Source organism: Mesoplodon bidens (assembly GCF_964165515.1).
Source record: "Mesoplodon bidens genome assembly, chromosome: 10".
NCBI lineage: Eukaryota > Metazoa > Chordata > Mammalia > Artiodactyla > Ziphiidae > Mesoplodon > Mesoplodon bidens.
This window is the reverse complement of record NC_138172.1, coordinates 2,673,713-2,688,380: the sequence shown is the minus strand read 5'-3', so window position 1 is coordinate 2,688,380 and position 14,668 is coordinate 2,673,713. Positions and strand designations below refer to the sequence as shown.

The 14,668-nt window shown below is 55.7% G+C and overlaps 1 protein-coding gene across 1 annotated transcript in view; it reads left to right on the top strand.

Moving 5' to 3' along the window:
• Window positions 1–14,668, top strand: part of NUP210 (nucleoporin 210) — a 100,856-nt gene that overhangs the window by 64,108 nt on the left and 22,080 nt on the right. Inside the window, exons 17-25 of the mRNA XM_081246205.1 lie at window positions 307–499; window positions 1,003–1,109; window positions 1,760–1,864; window positions 1,950–2,051; window positions 8,859–8,987; window positions 10,247–10,374; window positions 10,473–10,608; window positions 11,909–11,971; window positions 12,152–12,331. Coding sequence (XP_081102331.1) covers window positions 307–499; window positions 1,003–1,109; window positions 1,760–1,864; window positions 1,950–2,051; window positions 8,859–8,987; window positions 10,247–10,374; window positions 10,473–10,608; window positions 11,909–11,971; window positions 12,152–12,331 — 1,143 coding nt within the window. The remainder of the gene's footprint in view (window positions 1–306; window positions 500–1,002; window positions 1,110–1,759; window positions 1,865–1,949; window positions 2,052–8,858; window positions 8,988–10,246; window positions 10,375–10,472; window positions 10,609–11,908; window positions 11,972–12,151; window positions 12,332–14,668) is intronic.

Below are 14,668 nucleotides of genomic sequence, written 5' to 3'. Positions count from 1 at the left end.
CACCCCAACCTCTACGCACTAGATGCCAGTTGCGCCCCCTGCAGTGTGACAACCAAAAATGCTTCCAGACCCCGCCAAGGCACCCGTTGAGGACCACGGACTGGAGCAGGAGGCCAGGTTGCATAGGGCTGGGGGGCACCTTGCTGGCTGGTAGTAGTGACCATCCGTTCGCAACTTGCCCCCCGCTGGCTCACCGGGACCCCTACGAGCTTACAAGGCAGCCGGCAGGTCCACTGCACCGTGTGGTCAGGGGCGGCCCCGCCCAGGCCGGGGTGCAGCATAGCGGGTGACCTCGGCTTCTTACAGGTTCCGGTCTCCAGCCATCGCAACCCCCTGCTGGACCTGGCCGCCTATGACCAGCAGGGTCGCAGGTTCGACAATTTCAGCTCGCTGAGCGTCCAGTGGGAGTCCACCAGGCCATCGCTGGCCAGCATTGAGCTGGACCCGCCCTTACAACTGGTGTCACGGGACGATGGGAGCGGCCAAAAGAAGTTGCACGGTGAGCCAGGTGGTGAGCGGTGGCCCCAGACAGACGAGCCGCGTGCCGAGAGGGGCCGGCAGCTGTGGGTGGAGGGCTGGGACCCCCTCTGTCTGGGACTAAAGCTCAGGGAGCTTTGGGACTCTCCTTTAATCCTCACACGTCTGTGACGTAGGAATGGCCTCTCTGTGTGGGAGATGGGGAAACAGCTCGGGGCACACGGCAGCTGAGTCTCAAACCCCAGGTTGTGCACAGACCAGCCTGGCGCCAAGGCCCTGTGACGCTGCCATCACAGACCCCTCGACGGCCAGGAGCTGAGCCGTCTCCTCCAGCTCCTCTAAGCTGCCCCGGGAACCTTGCTCAGGGCCCGTTAACTCTTATGGTGCACACAGTGTAAACGAAGCCCATCACCTATTTTTAGGGCTGTGGGAGATTTAAAGCTACAAATTAGAGGGAAGGAGGGGCCGCCTCACAGATGCAGCAATGGGGCCCAAACCCGACGCCGCTTTCTCTCCCGCACTCAGGTTTGCAGGCCATTTCAGTTCACCAGGCTTCGGGCACCACGGCCATCTCTGCCACTGCCACTGGCTACCAGCAGTCCCACCTGGACATGGCCAGAGTGAAGCAGCCGGTACTGACCAGGGCCCTGGGGGGGCGGGGAGCCCTCCTGCTTCTCCTGTGCTGTGCCCGGCGTCCCAGGGTCCTGAGCCCCTCGCTGGGCTGCACCCTGGTCACCCACCACTCCCTGATCAGGGGTGCCTCCTCATCGGGCTTCCTGCCTCAGTCTCCCCCGCTGCACACCCTGCACGCAGGCAACAGGGGGATCCAGCTGAAAGGCAGAGGGGCCTCACCACATGCCGTGTCTGGCGCATGCCTCGGGGGCCCTCAGGCCTTCGGGCCACAGCCTCTTCCCCGCCGCGGCCCAACTTACGGCCCCAGCTGAGTGTGCCCAGCTGGTTCAGCCCCATCCCCTAAGCCCGCAGCTCCCACTGCCTGCAACGCCGTCCCGCTTTCCTGGGGTACGTGTGAGTGGTCCACCCCGGGAGCCTGGCAGATGGGATGGGGCGCCCACCTGGGCATGACTCCGGGAGGCCTCGCAGGGCTGTGGTCTCAAAGCACGACGGGTGTTACTGGGCTCGTGTCCCCGCCATACCGAGGTCCCGGATGGGGGGCTGTGCCAGCCCCTGGGGCCACTCATCCTGCTCTTCTGGGGGAGGCCGTGGGCGGGCCTGAGGTGGCCCCAGCCCCCTGGATTTGACAGCGCTGGCCTTGCCCCGTCAGCACCGTCCCCTCATGCCCGTGTCGGCCTCCATCGAACTCATGCTGGTGGAGGACGTGAGGGTCAGTCCAGAAGAGGTGGCCATCTACAACCACCCGGGCGTGCAGGTACAGCCTCCCCCCTGCTCCAGTACCTGGGTGTGACCCCTGGGGGACCCCATGCCTCTGACACCAACCTGGCCCCTCCTAACAGGCAGAGCTGCATGTCCGAGAAGGCTCTGGCTACTTCTTCCTCAACACCAGCAGCGCAGGTGTGGTCAAGGTGGCCTATCAGGAAGCCCTGGGCATTGCCACGGTGAGTGTGGGCCCTGCCCCTGCCTTCCTCTTCGTTTTAGTGAACAGATGGTTGTAGAAGCTGGCACTGAATCTCGGCTGGTGTGTTGAGCAGAGTCTTCAGATTCTCTGATTCACTGTTTGTGAAACTCACGAGCTACCTTTGTGGTTTGTAGTCCATCTCCACAAACTACCCACACTGTAGTTACCTAGTAATAATAATAATTATTTAATTTAATAATCTAATGATTAATTAATTTTAATAATTATACAATTATTATTATTACCTAGTAACAATATTTTCATCTTAATTGGTTTCCTTTCAATTAAGATGAAAATATTATTACATAAGTGCCAGTATGAGAACCACAAGGAAATTGCCTTAAAAGATGTATCAGCTTTTTCTGTTTCTCCATGTTCCTTTCCGGACCCTCTCCCTAGCTGGGCCCATGGTGTGGAAGAATTGAGCATTCTGCTCTTTTCAGTGCTTTTATTCTAAGGTTTTTTTTCTCCGTGTTGCTATGTAGGCTGGCTGATTATTTTCTCACAGTCATTTGTACTCAGCCATTCTCTCCTTGTAGAGCATTTAGGCTGTTTAATTTTTTTCATTTTTAACGAATCGCCCTATAATTATGACAAAGAGTAAAGGCAAACAGACACCAACGTCCTAAATGTCTGCATATTGGCACAGTGAGTTATTATTCTGTTGTGAAAACTGAACTTTCTTTAAAAGGAAACTCTGACCACTGAGTGTGAGTGTCAAACCACTGCTGTCAGTCGCAATTGCAGGCAGCCAAGAACCAAGAGACCGTGACACCCATGCGGTGTCCTGAAATTGCAGCTCTGCTGTGGCCTTTGGGTTGCTCAGAGCCTAAGACCTGCTTTCCCCTGGTGAAGGCTGGTTGCCAGGTGTTGGAGGACTTTTCCAGTCATCCCAGCACCGAGCGAGACTTTGTCCTGGACTCGAGAGAGGCGGGGGCACTCCGTGCTTGACGCGTGGTGGGGGTTCCTGTGGTGCAGCCAGGGGAGAGCCATCTTGCCATGCTGCCGCCCGCACTTGCTTTCAGCACTGCCCGTCCGTGCGGGGGAGCCCTCACCACTGGCGAGAGCACAAAACACGCATTCCAGGGACTTAGCCTTCGCAGAGACCTGGTTCCACAGTCTCCTTTCAGAAATACAGCCCGGCTGCCTTGCCCATGGTTGTGCAATAAATGTGTGTCCTAGCCGGGAATCAGGAGTATGTCACCTCACTCTCTGCAGGGTTTCCAGCCATAACTCCCCACTGGTCCCTTTCTCTGACTTTTTTTTTTTGCATCTGTTGACTGTCCAGATACAGTGGCCACAACATGAGTTGTCTCTGAAGTGGGACAGGTGTAGAGTAAGTGAGGCAAATGAGCGGGGTGTGAGGAACATACTGGGAAGAGCTGGGCTAACCGGCACCAGATGCTTAGCTTCAGCGTCGGAGGTAATAGGGCGTGGTGGGGGCTGCGGTAAACTAGACGGCAGAGACTGTAACTAAGGCACAGCTGCCCCGCACCCTCGCCAACTTTTACTATTTTTAATATCAGTTTTATTGGGGTATCTTTCACATACCATACAATTCACCCGTTTAATGTCACAATTCAGTGGTTTTTAGTGTACTCATAGATGCAGGCAACCATCACCACAGTTAGTTTTAGGTTTTTTATCACCTCAAAAAAACCCCAAATACCTCAGTAATCACCTCCCTATTCTTACACACACACACATAGGAAAGGGTATTGGATTTTGTCAAATGCTTTTTCTGTGTCTCTTAAAATAATTTTTTTGTTTGTTTTTTATTCTATTGATATGATGTTACATTAATTGGCTTTCAGATATTAAACTAACTTTGCATTCTGGGATAAACCCTGCTTGCTCATGATATATAATTCTTTTTACGTGTAACTGGTTAAAGTTTGCTGGTGTTTTGTTGAGTTTATGTTCAAATTCCTGAGAGATTTTGGTTTGTGATTTTCTTTTTTGTGATGTCTTTGTCTGGTTTGGGTATCAGGGTGATCGCACCCTCATAGAATGACTTAGAAATGTTCCCTCTTCTAATTTTTGGAAGAGTCTGGGTAGAATTGGTAACAGTAACTCTTGAAAGTTTGGTAGAATTAACCAGTGGAGCCACCTGGTCACGGGCTTTCCTCATAGGTAGTTTGTTTTTTTGTTTTTTTGTTTTTTGTTTTCTTTTGTTTTTGCGATATGTGGGCCTTTCACTGTTGTGGCCTCTCCCGTTGCGGAGCACAAGCTCTGGACACGCAGGCTCAGCGGCCATGGCTCACGGGCCCAGCCGCTCCGCGGCATGTGGGATCTTCCCGGACTGGGGAACGAACCCGTGTTCCCTGCATCGGCAGGTGGATTCTCAACCACTGCGCCACCAGGGAAGCCCCTCATAGGTAGTTTTTGATATGAATTGAAACACTTCACTTCTTACATGTCTATCCAGATTGTTTATTTCTTTTTGAGTCAGTTTTGTAGCATGTGTCTTTCTAGGATGATCTAGTTTTTTTGTTATTTTGTTTTCCTAACATTTTCTTACCTTCCTCCAGTGGGCGACTTTGGTCTTTAGCTGTCTTGTTGGAAGGATGCTTTCTCACAGTGCAGCCCCTCGGTGAAGGGCGAGGAAGCACGTCATAACGTTCCTGTTTTTCTCAGAGGCAGATGTTTGCCCAGAAAGTATCCTGGAGGCGCCTTGGCCGCCAGGGTCTCTGCTTCCCCCCACCTCAGGCCTGTGCAAAGACCACTGCGGCTCCAGGTGGAATCGGGTTCTGGTTCCCTTTGCCTCTTCTGTAAAGTGCGGGAGGGATTTTTCATGGAGTGTTGACAGCCGATGACAGCTCCTCGCAGCTTCTCGGAGGGCTGTTTCTGAAGGACGTTTACATGTTTCTATGGCATTTTCCAGCTGCTAATTAGCAGCATTCTCATTTCCCTTAATCACAGAGACAAGGAAGCCCACAACATTTCTTCAGTTAGCTCTGAGAGAATTGTTTCTTTCTTTCCTATGGATACCCGTTTGGAGGCAGGAATGGCTGGTGGGTGTGTGTCAGCTTCCAAGCGTCTCTGGAAGGCAGTCTGGCGCTCACGCACCGCACCGGGGCTGTGGTGGGGTGATTATGCCCACACCACGCACCCAGGGCTGTGCAGGCTCACACAGACCCAAACACTCTGCAAGGCACCTCTCTTTCCTTCTTGGCTAGTTTACACATGGGAGTGTTTACCTGATTTAAACTCAGGGTTTCTTTCTTCTCACCAGTTCTTTACATTTCAAAATAAGCCCTCCATGCAGAAGCTGGGTGATTATAAGGTCGGTGGCTGGGAAGTAACCTAGCGTGTGCTGAGCCCTCACTCCTTTCATTAACGCATTCACCCTGCAAAGGTGGGTGCCCATCACGTGCCACGCCTGGTCCAGGCTCCAGGGATTCAGCGGGGAGCAGTCAGACAGGGCCTCTCTGGGTCCTGGGATGTGCGGCTGGTCACAGTGACGTTGTACCTCTGAGGAGGTGCATCAGAAGGGGGTCCTTCCTTGGGTCGGGGCAGGTGGTAAGTGGTAGCAGTGGGGCGTGAACTCGGGTGCATCCCGTCTGCGGTGCGTTCGCCTGCGGGAAGCCTCCGGGCTGGCTGGGGCCCTTGGATGAAGTTTCTCATCTCAGTGTGACCCTGGTCATCCCCCACCAGCCTCAAGGGCATCCATGTCTGCCGGGGGCATGGATCCCCACCCTCTCGCATGGCACGGCCTGGCCACCACGAGATGTCGACGGGCACGCATGGGAAACGGAAGCGGGTGGTGCCAGCGATGTTCAGAAGTATCCTCAGGGTCCTTGCTCTTCTGTAGATGCCACCTGTCAAGGGACAAGTGTGAAGTGTGATGGGCCCTGGGAAGCGGGGGGCCGTGATGACGTGGTGGCCCCTCGGGGCCTGGCGGGCGCAGGTGGACGGCGCGAGCAGAGCGGCCCCTGACGCCACACATAGCATCTTAATGCACAGTAACGCCTTCCTGTCTCCAAAGAGATGACAGGACTTCTCCTGGGCTCTCAGTGGGAACCTTTACCCCTTGGGAACAAGAATTCATGCTGGGCGTGGGTTTACCCACCTCCCCTCCTGCACATGCGTCCCCCACACGTCCATCAGGAAGCAGGTGGGTCTGGAGCCTGGAGAAGGGGGTGGTGACACATACACGGTCGGGGGGGGGGACAGGATCCCTCCCCCGCCACCCCCACCCCTGTGCCATCTGCTGGCCGGCACGTCCCCTCCCTTCCTCCAGTGGTTTGTCTCTGGAGTGACAGGTCAGCACGCCCTTAAAGCGCTGTTCATCGTTCAGTGGGCTGGCAGGAGCTGATGAGCGGACGGGCCACGCGGCCCTTTGGTGGGTGGCAGCCTGACGCCGTCTTCCGCTCCATCATCCAGAAGGCGCCTGGACGCCCAGCTGCTGGGAAATCAAGCAGAAAAGGAATCAATTTCCCCACCATCATTTATGTCTTCGTTTAAAATGCGCCAAGTGGCTCTTTCGAAGGAGAGAAAAAGAAAAAGAGAGAACGCCTCCGTGCGCCCCCTGTGCGGGTCTGGCCCCATCGGTACAGCGAGCGCGTCGTTTCTCTGCATCATGAAGGACGTGCCGCTCCTGACAGCGGCAACTTTTGCAGGAGGATCAGATTAGAGCTCTCGCTTCTCCCTGTGATTTTTAAATGGGTTCTCTCTGGGGGATGTGTAATAAGCCAAGTGAATCGTCCTCCGCAAAACTGGAGCCCTGTGGCCTCCAGCCCCCAGTCCTCAGCGTATTTGATACCAGGCTAGCGTGGACCTGGGTCAGACTACACAGCCGTTGTTCAGAGCACCAGCGTGATTTCCACTCTGGAATCTTTATTAAGCGACTTGAGTCCTTGTGTGAAATACCCTGGGCCCCCTTCATCTGTGGATGTGCCTGTGAGCCCAGTGCTGCTGGCAGAGTTCTCAAGCTGCCAGCCCCTGCCGCCTCCCCTGCCCGACGGTTCCTTTCTGGCTGCTGGTGGCATCCAGCTCTGGGAAGTGGCTGAGTGTGGGAGAAGAAGCCCTAAACTGGGGGCTTGGGCACCGTGTTCCCTCCCCAGTGCCGCCCCTTCAAGGCTGGGTTCCCACCCTGGGTGGGCCTGTCTCCCCATGTGTTCACTGAAGGATGTGGACCAGAATCAGCACTTCCCAAATAGATGACAGTACCTGGGGTTTGCAGACCCCTTTTTTCAAAAATTCCCAAGTGTTGACAAAGCCAGGACTGAAGCTGAGCTGGTGGAAGTGCAGGACTCCTTACGTTAACCAGCGACTTGGAGCTGTGACCCTGGATCTCAGTATACTCGACACGCTGGGCGGGGGTCTCGGCCAGGTGTGAGGCTCAGTCCTGAGGCTGCATTAGGGGAGAAGACAGCCTGGGGGGAGGATGCACAGGGAAGTCTACATCGAGTTGGAGTGAAGAGTGGTACAGCTGCAGCAGGAGAAGAGAGCAGAGGGGCAAAGGTCCCGACCTTCCGGATCAGGGGAGACTTTACCAAGGAGGGACACTTGAATGGGACTGAGGGTGAGTGGGAGCCAGCAGGTGGACACGGGGAGGACAAGCCCCCAGACCTCAAAGGTGGACTGTGCAGCCCTGAGGCGGGTAGACAGGCGCCAGCTGGCTGGAGTGTGATGGCCATGGGGGAGGGTGTTTTGCAGTGAAACCAGAGCCCTGGGCAGGGGCCAGATCATGCCAGGTTGTTATAGGATGTGTTAAGGATGTGGGCTCACTCTGGTCAGCCTTTGAAGGCTTCTAACCTGGGTGCAGTGGGATAGTATTTGGTTGTCTCCTGACGTTTTTCCCCCACAGGTTCTTGACATTGAAACTGTAGCTTTGCCAACACTGAGCAGTTCACTGTACCCACCGCCCATCTCCCACCCCCAGTGAATATAAGACCACAAATCTCAGGCAGCAAACCCAGGGCCAGGTAGAGATGGGAGGCAGCCGTGGGGCCCACCCACTAGCTCTATGACATGCGTCCACCTGCCCAGCCCCCAAGACCACTCAGTTGAGATGCAAGCCTAAGCAATATGACAAATTACTGCGAGTCCATCCCCAACATGAGAGAGTGGTGATGATGCAGTTTGTCTGGGGAGAGACTCTTCTGAAGGTGGGATCCCTGGAAGGAGGTAGAGAGAGAAGAAGACTTAAAGGGGGCCTTTGGCAGTGAAAGCGTGGAAAACAGGAGCTTAGATGAATTCCTGCACTCCAAACATTTTATGAGGGCTCTACTGCAAACACAGCAGAGGTAGAGGTGAATGTGGGGATGGGCAAGATTCAGAGAGCTCGCACTGAAGACTTGATGGCCTCCTCGGCCCATTCCCAGGTTCTGAGAGTCTGTGGGTTCAGATTAGGATTTCCCAGTGAGAGCTTCATTTGGAAAGCAGTGGTCTCACACTCTACCAGCCCCTGACTTGCAGTTTCACAGGAGGCCCCATGGGATGCTCTTCTCTTATGGGAGCTGCAGGGGCAGGTGGCCTGGACAGGAGATACGGAACCCTGGGTGTGAGTCCTCACTCTGCCAAGCTCTGACCACCCCCACCTTGAAGCAGCTTCCATTTTCTTCTCTGTAAATTGTGCAAAGTTAAAATAAATGCTCTCTGAAATCTATCCTGGCACTAACATTTTACATCCCAAGCCCCTCCCCTGGCTGGCAGTGGGTGCTCATGCTGAGGGGTGGGGTTTTCCAAGCCCTGGTCCACAGTCTCTGGGAGACAGTGTCCCACGGGCGGTAGGCTGCTGCCGTGAGCAGCTGTGTAACCACACCCACCTCTGACCTTGCAGGTGCACCCTTTGCTCCCGGGCACCTCAACCATCATGATCCACGACTTGTGCTTAGCCTTCCCGGCCCCGGCAAAGGCTGACGTTTATGTCTCGGACATTCAGGAGCTGTACATCCGCGTGGTGGACAAGGTCAGTGTCAACTTCCCGTTATGGCTCCCTCCCTGCGGAGGCCTGGAGAGCGATGGGGGTTCAGGGGGTGCTTTCCTCCTGTCCACCTGCAGCTCGCAGTGCTGTTTCACGTAGCATTCTGGGCTCAGTGCAGAGCGGCTTCCGAGGGTATCCGTCTCATCTCAGTTGACACCTGTAAAACCTGGCTGTAAATCCCGGTGGAAGTTGTCCCCACGTTAGCTGCAGCGTGGGAATTCCTGTCCTCTGACTGGTGCAAGTTACTAACCAGCCCGGTACATGCACTGCTGAATGTGAATTTTCTCCCCAGTATGTACATTTTGGATTCTCAGAAATTTCAGTGGCAAGCGAATAAGATGTACTAATGCCAAGTGCTTTTGCAAAATGAATACATAATAGATCTAGGCTTTTCTTTAATGTGAAGAGGGATTTTATATTACTCCAAATACCTGAAGTAACTGCAGTGAGGCTGAAAGAGGGATGCTGTCAGAGTCCTATCTTCCTGGGGGGAGAGAACAGTTGGTAATTAAAGGGGGACATTCAAGCAACTTGGACTCCTTAAGAGTCGGTATTCTCTTAGCCTCAGGTAGTCCTCCTCTGATCTCATTTCCTCTGGTGATTTGCTTCCAGACTTGAGTTCTTTCACTAAACATTTCTGACTCATGTTTCCCAGAGCTTTCACCATGTGTATTATGTGCCAGGTATGAACTCTTGGGTCAGTGAGCACTTATTAAACCCCCACTGTATGCCTGTTGCTATTCTAAGCTATGGATTATCTCTCTAACTAGATTGTTAATCCTTTCTTTTTATTGGAGTATAGTTGATTTACAGTGTTGTGTTAGTTTCTGGTGTACAGCAAAGTGATTCAGTTATACATATATATATTCTTTTTCAGATTCTTTTCCATTATAGGTTATTATAAGATATTGAATATAGCCCCTGTGCTATACAGTAAATCCAGTTATCTACTTTATACATAGTAGTGTGTATCTGTTAATCCCATACTTCTAATTTATCCCCCCCAAGATTGTTAGTTCTCCAGAGTGGGATGTGTCATTTATTCATCGAAGTATCCCCGAGGCCCCTTGACTACAGAAAGCACGTAACCGATTTTCATTTGTTGATGGGCTGATAGTCTGAAGGTCATCTTGGGTCTGTAGGTTTGAAGTTGTTGATGCTTTTGCAGAGAGCCGTAGGGTACCACAGGTGGTGGCATTGGTCACTCGAAGACCACCCCTGAGTCTCTGTCCCCCTTGATGTAGGTGGAGATTGGGAAGACGGTCAAGGCATATGTTCGCGTGCTGGACTTCCACAAGAAGCCTTTCCTGGCCAAGTACTTGGCCTTCATGGACCTGAAGCTCCGGGCAGCCTCCCAGATCGTCACGTTGGTGTGAGTCCTTGCAGGATCAGGGCTCAGAGGAGGGCATCTCAGGGCATTGCCGACAGGTCTGCTGGGGGAAGAAGTCCCAGCTTCTCCCTCTGTTCCAGGGCCCACGACGAGGCCCCAGACGACTACACCGCTGTGTTCCGCGTCCACGGCGTGGCCATTGGCCAGACCAGTCTCACTGCAACCGTGACTGATAAGGCTGGACAGAGAATCAACTCAGCCCCACAGCAGATTGAGGTAAAGCTGTTCCCCTCATGCTTCATGGCCTCGGCCCAGCCCCTGTTGCATGTTGGGGCTTTTTTGTGATAGGCTAGGCGTTTTAGGGGCAGCCCAGGAAGCCACGTGGAGGGGCCGTATTAAACTGCCCTACTGTGTCCTCTGATGAAAACGGGGCCTTCACTGGTCCCGGGGACCTGGGGCCACAGGAGGGAGGGGGCTGGGTTACTTCACTGTCTCCGGAACGGAGGGGGCGTGGCGTGGCTCAGGGGAGGGGAGCTACTGCCGCACAGCAAGGGGGTGGCTGGGGAGGCGTGCGGACAGGTCTGGGCTCGTGTGCAGAGGTGCCCATTGACAGTCGGGGCCTTAGAGGCGGTGCACTCCTCGAGGGAACTCCGGGACCAGCAGTTCTGGGTGAGGGAGCTCCAGGGCCCCGACACCGTCTCAGCTGTGACGGGAGCCCCACAGCCGCCAGGGCCAGGAAGTCGTGTCCAAGTTTATTCTTCGGCAGCACTAAACCGGTCCTGCCTCCTCCTCCACCGTCTCGGCCACATAGGGCCGGTGTGCTTGGTGTCGGCGGATGCGGTTGGTGCTTCTAGATGGCAGTGCACCTTTCTTCTCCTGCTGAGAAGAAAGTCCGGTCTGCCTACAAATGACGCAGCCACACGGAGACCACTCCTCACGCACAAAGCAGCCCCAGGCCGACTGGCACAGCTTACGGCAAAGCAGGGGTTGTAGGGGTACAGGAGGAGGACCTGGGGGCTTTGCCCTGCTGCAGAGACGGGGGCATCCTCGTCCCTGCCCCTCGAGTCCTGCTTTCCTCCTCTGGCAAATGTTGAGGCCGTTGACGTAGAGGGCTCTTCTAAGGCAATGAGTAGAAATCTGGAGACATTTAGTGGAAGAGACACCTTCCAAAGAGGAGTTGGCGAAATCTCGAAAGCAGTGGGTTGGAAGCTTGGACATGTGTCAGATCTCGTGGGGACTTGTTGAAGCACATTGCAGGAGCCCACCTCTGACTGGCAGGTCTGGAGCAGGCCGGGGAGCGGGCATTCCTACAGTTCCCAGGTGGCTTCCACAGGAGCAGAACACGGCCCCGAGAACCGCAGATGCTCGGGCCCAGGGGTGGGATGAGGTCTCTTGGGGACTGCTCGGGCCGGGCTCCCCCAGGGTTGGCCGGGACCCCAGGCGCTCGCCGGCGCCCCCTGCAGAGGAGTGACGTTTGTGCACCGTGCTTCTCTGGGATTGAATGGAAGGGACTGTGTCCGGCCACAGGAGCTTGGAACACAACGGGCCCCTTTCTCCCTTGTGTCTCCACACCCAGGTCTTTCCCCCGTTTAGGTTGATACCCAGGAAGGTGACGCTGATTATCGGGGCCACGATGCAGGTAGGAACCAAAGGCCACGCCCCCGCCCCACCCCCACCCGCGACCGGGCTCTGGCTGTGTCCCCTGCCTGGGGCTTCAGGACGGGCTGTGGAGAGTGCTGGGGTGTTGGCACCCTTGCCCCGAGGGTGAGGCACGGGCCGCCGGGGGACGGGCTGATGGGCGCGTCTCTTCTCCCTCCAGATCACGTCCGAGGGCGGCCCCCAGCCTCAGTCCAACATCCTCTTCTCCATCAGCAATGAGACTGTGGCGCTGGTGGGTGGCGCCGGGCTTGTGCGAGGCCTCGCCGTGGGCCACGGCACCGTGTCGGGGGTCGTGCAGGCCGTGGATGCCGAGAGCGGCAGGCTCGTCGTCGTGTCACAGGTGAGGGCGTGGGCTGCACCGCGGCGGGCACCTTCCAAATCCGCCCTGGACACAGCCTCTGGGGTGAGGCTCACCACTCCCCAGGCAGCTGGCGGGGTTGGTGACCCGGGCTGGGAGGAAGCCCTGCTGCTGGGCTGGGGCTCTTGCCAAGGGCCGCCCTCTGCCAGGGTCTTGCTTCTGCCCTCTGAGCCCAAGCCCCTGCCTGTCACCTACCCCCACCAGGGCCAGCCCTGCACTCGTACCCCTGAGGTTGCCCTCCTCCAGACTGAGGCTCCCTGGCTGCTCCTTAAGGGGCGGGGTCCCCAAGCCCCACGCCCTGGGGACATTGCAGTGCAGGCTGGCGGTAGCCGTCGTGACAGCAGGCCCTGCTTTGCGTGCCTCCCCAAGTCCCCTCCGGACCGTCTGCTCTGCGCCCGAGGGACAAGCTAGTGACCCACGGCCACCACACGGCCGCTCTAGGACCCGACCTAGTATTGCCAGCATCAGAGCCCTCCCGCCTTCAGGTCTTCTTTTCCAGCTGGGCTTGGAGATGTTCTCCTAGCAGAGTTGGGCTGCTCTAGGCTCTGACACACTTGCTGGGTTATGGTGTATGTTTTTGGAGGCATGTGCTGACTTGGCTGCTGTACACGAGGGTAACAGGACACCAGTAGTGTTTCAGACCTGGATTTATATTTCCAGGAGAAAAAGAAAGCCTGAGTCATCCGCCAGTGTCTTTGCTCAGCTAGAAGTAAAGTCATCTCCCCCGCCTCCTCGCTGGAGTGGGGGACATTTCCTGACCAGTTTCCTGGGTCAGCAGAGATGCTGGAGGCCGACTCAGGGGAAGCCTCACCCAGGAGGGTCCCCCTGTCCCATATCGGTGGCACTGACTCCAAGCAGGTGAAAGCGGGTGTCTATAAGTCTGATCGTTTCTGTCTTTCCCAGGGGCAGGCACTTCCGTGGGCCTCTGGGAAGGACAGGGCAGAGCATGTCGCCCTCCTGAGAAGAGCTCAGGGTGCTTGGATTCTGCCCTGTGTCCTTGGCCTGCTGTGACCCGCAGGAGTGTCAGCTTGGTGGTCAGGCCACGCTGGAACCCCGGCTCGAAGAGGGCGTTTTGTCCTGGGTGGTGTGGCTGTGGACAGGAACTGGGCTCCTGACGGCGGTCCAGGAACACCGCTGAGTTAAGAGCACCTGAACACACAGCTCTGGGCGCTGGGACCCCCTGGAGGGGGTGGGGCTGACTTTGACCCGACACTGAGTGCATCGATTTACTCCTTTCCCAGCAGTTCCACTCTCTCTCCAAGTATCCCGCTTACGCCGCAGTCCTTTTGAATCACTGGGTAGATACTCCAAGTTTACCTATCTATTTTATAAAGACGAGAAACCACTGGGCATGTGAGAGTAAAATTAAGGACCAAGGAGGCCCTTGGCTTTGTTTCTTTCTAAAGAAAGGGTTGCAGCCTCAAGAACAGGCTTGTTTTTCTCCTCCTGGGGGCCCGCGTGGCTGACACAGCAACTGGCTAGAGATTGGTCCAGAGGACACAAGGCCATGCAGTCCCTCCTGGCCACCCTCCTCTCTAGGCTGACCTCACTGGGCCACCTCTCTGCGTCTCCCATCTGGCAGGCTCGGGGAGGGGCTGGGGGAAGGCCCCGGTGCCCCTTGGTAGATGGAAAGGCTGCACCACCAGCTCCATCTGAAAGGCGTCTCCTTGAGCCCAGGCAGGTGGGGGCTCAGCCTGAGGCCCTGAGGTCTGCGTGTCCCAGAAGGGTATGCGACTCTGGTCAGAAGCTCACGGTTCCATCTGTGCAATTCAGGTCACCCTAAGAATCAGCTCCCAAAGCCGAGGAATAGTCCAGGACTAGCAGGGGAAGACAGCAGTGAGAAGGATGAAGGGAAGGAAGGGAAGGGATGCTAGCTGGGCACCTACTATGTGCCGGGAGTTAGCCCAGATCACAAGGCACAGGAGATGGGCTCACATGAGTGTATGTAAAAAGGGCTTAAGGGTTTTAGTAGCCTGGGTTCAGCATGTGTCAGCAGCACTACAAAGAAGCCAGTAAAGTTAGTCTTTGGCCAAATTAACAGGAGTATAGAATTCAGAATGAAGGAGGATATAGTCTATTCTAATCACACTCTGCCTGTGGCTCCTGCATTTGTCCCGGTACTCTGCTCAGAGACAGACAGGCTGGATTTGGGGTTGGGAGGTCTGGAGACCTGTCCTGTGAGGGCTGCCTGGCCTAGAGAGGGGCAGTCCCTGGTCAGTGTCCCCAGGTCTCTGCGGTGCTGACCTGGAGCATCTGGATCGGACAGGTCTGTAGGCTCAGAGGACCAGGCTGGCACCCCCAGGGGCAGGCAAGAGGCAG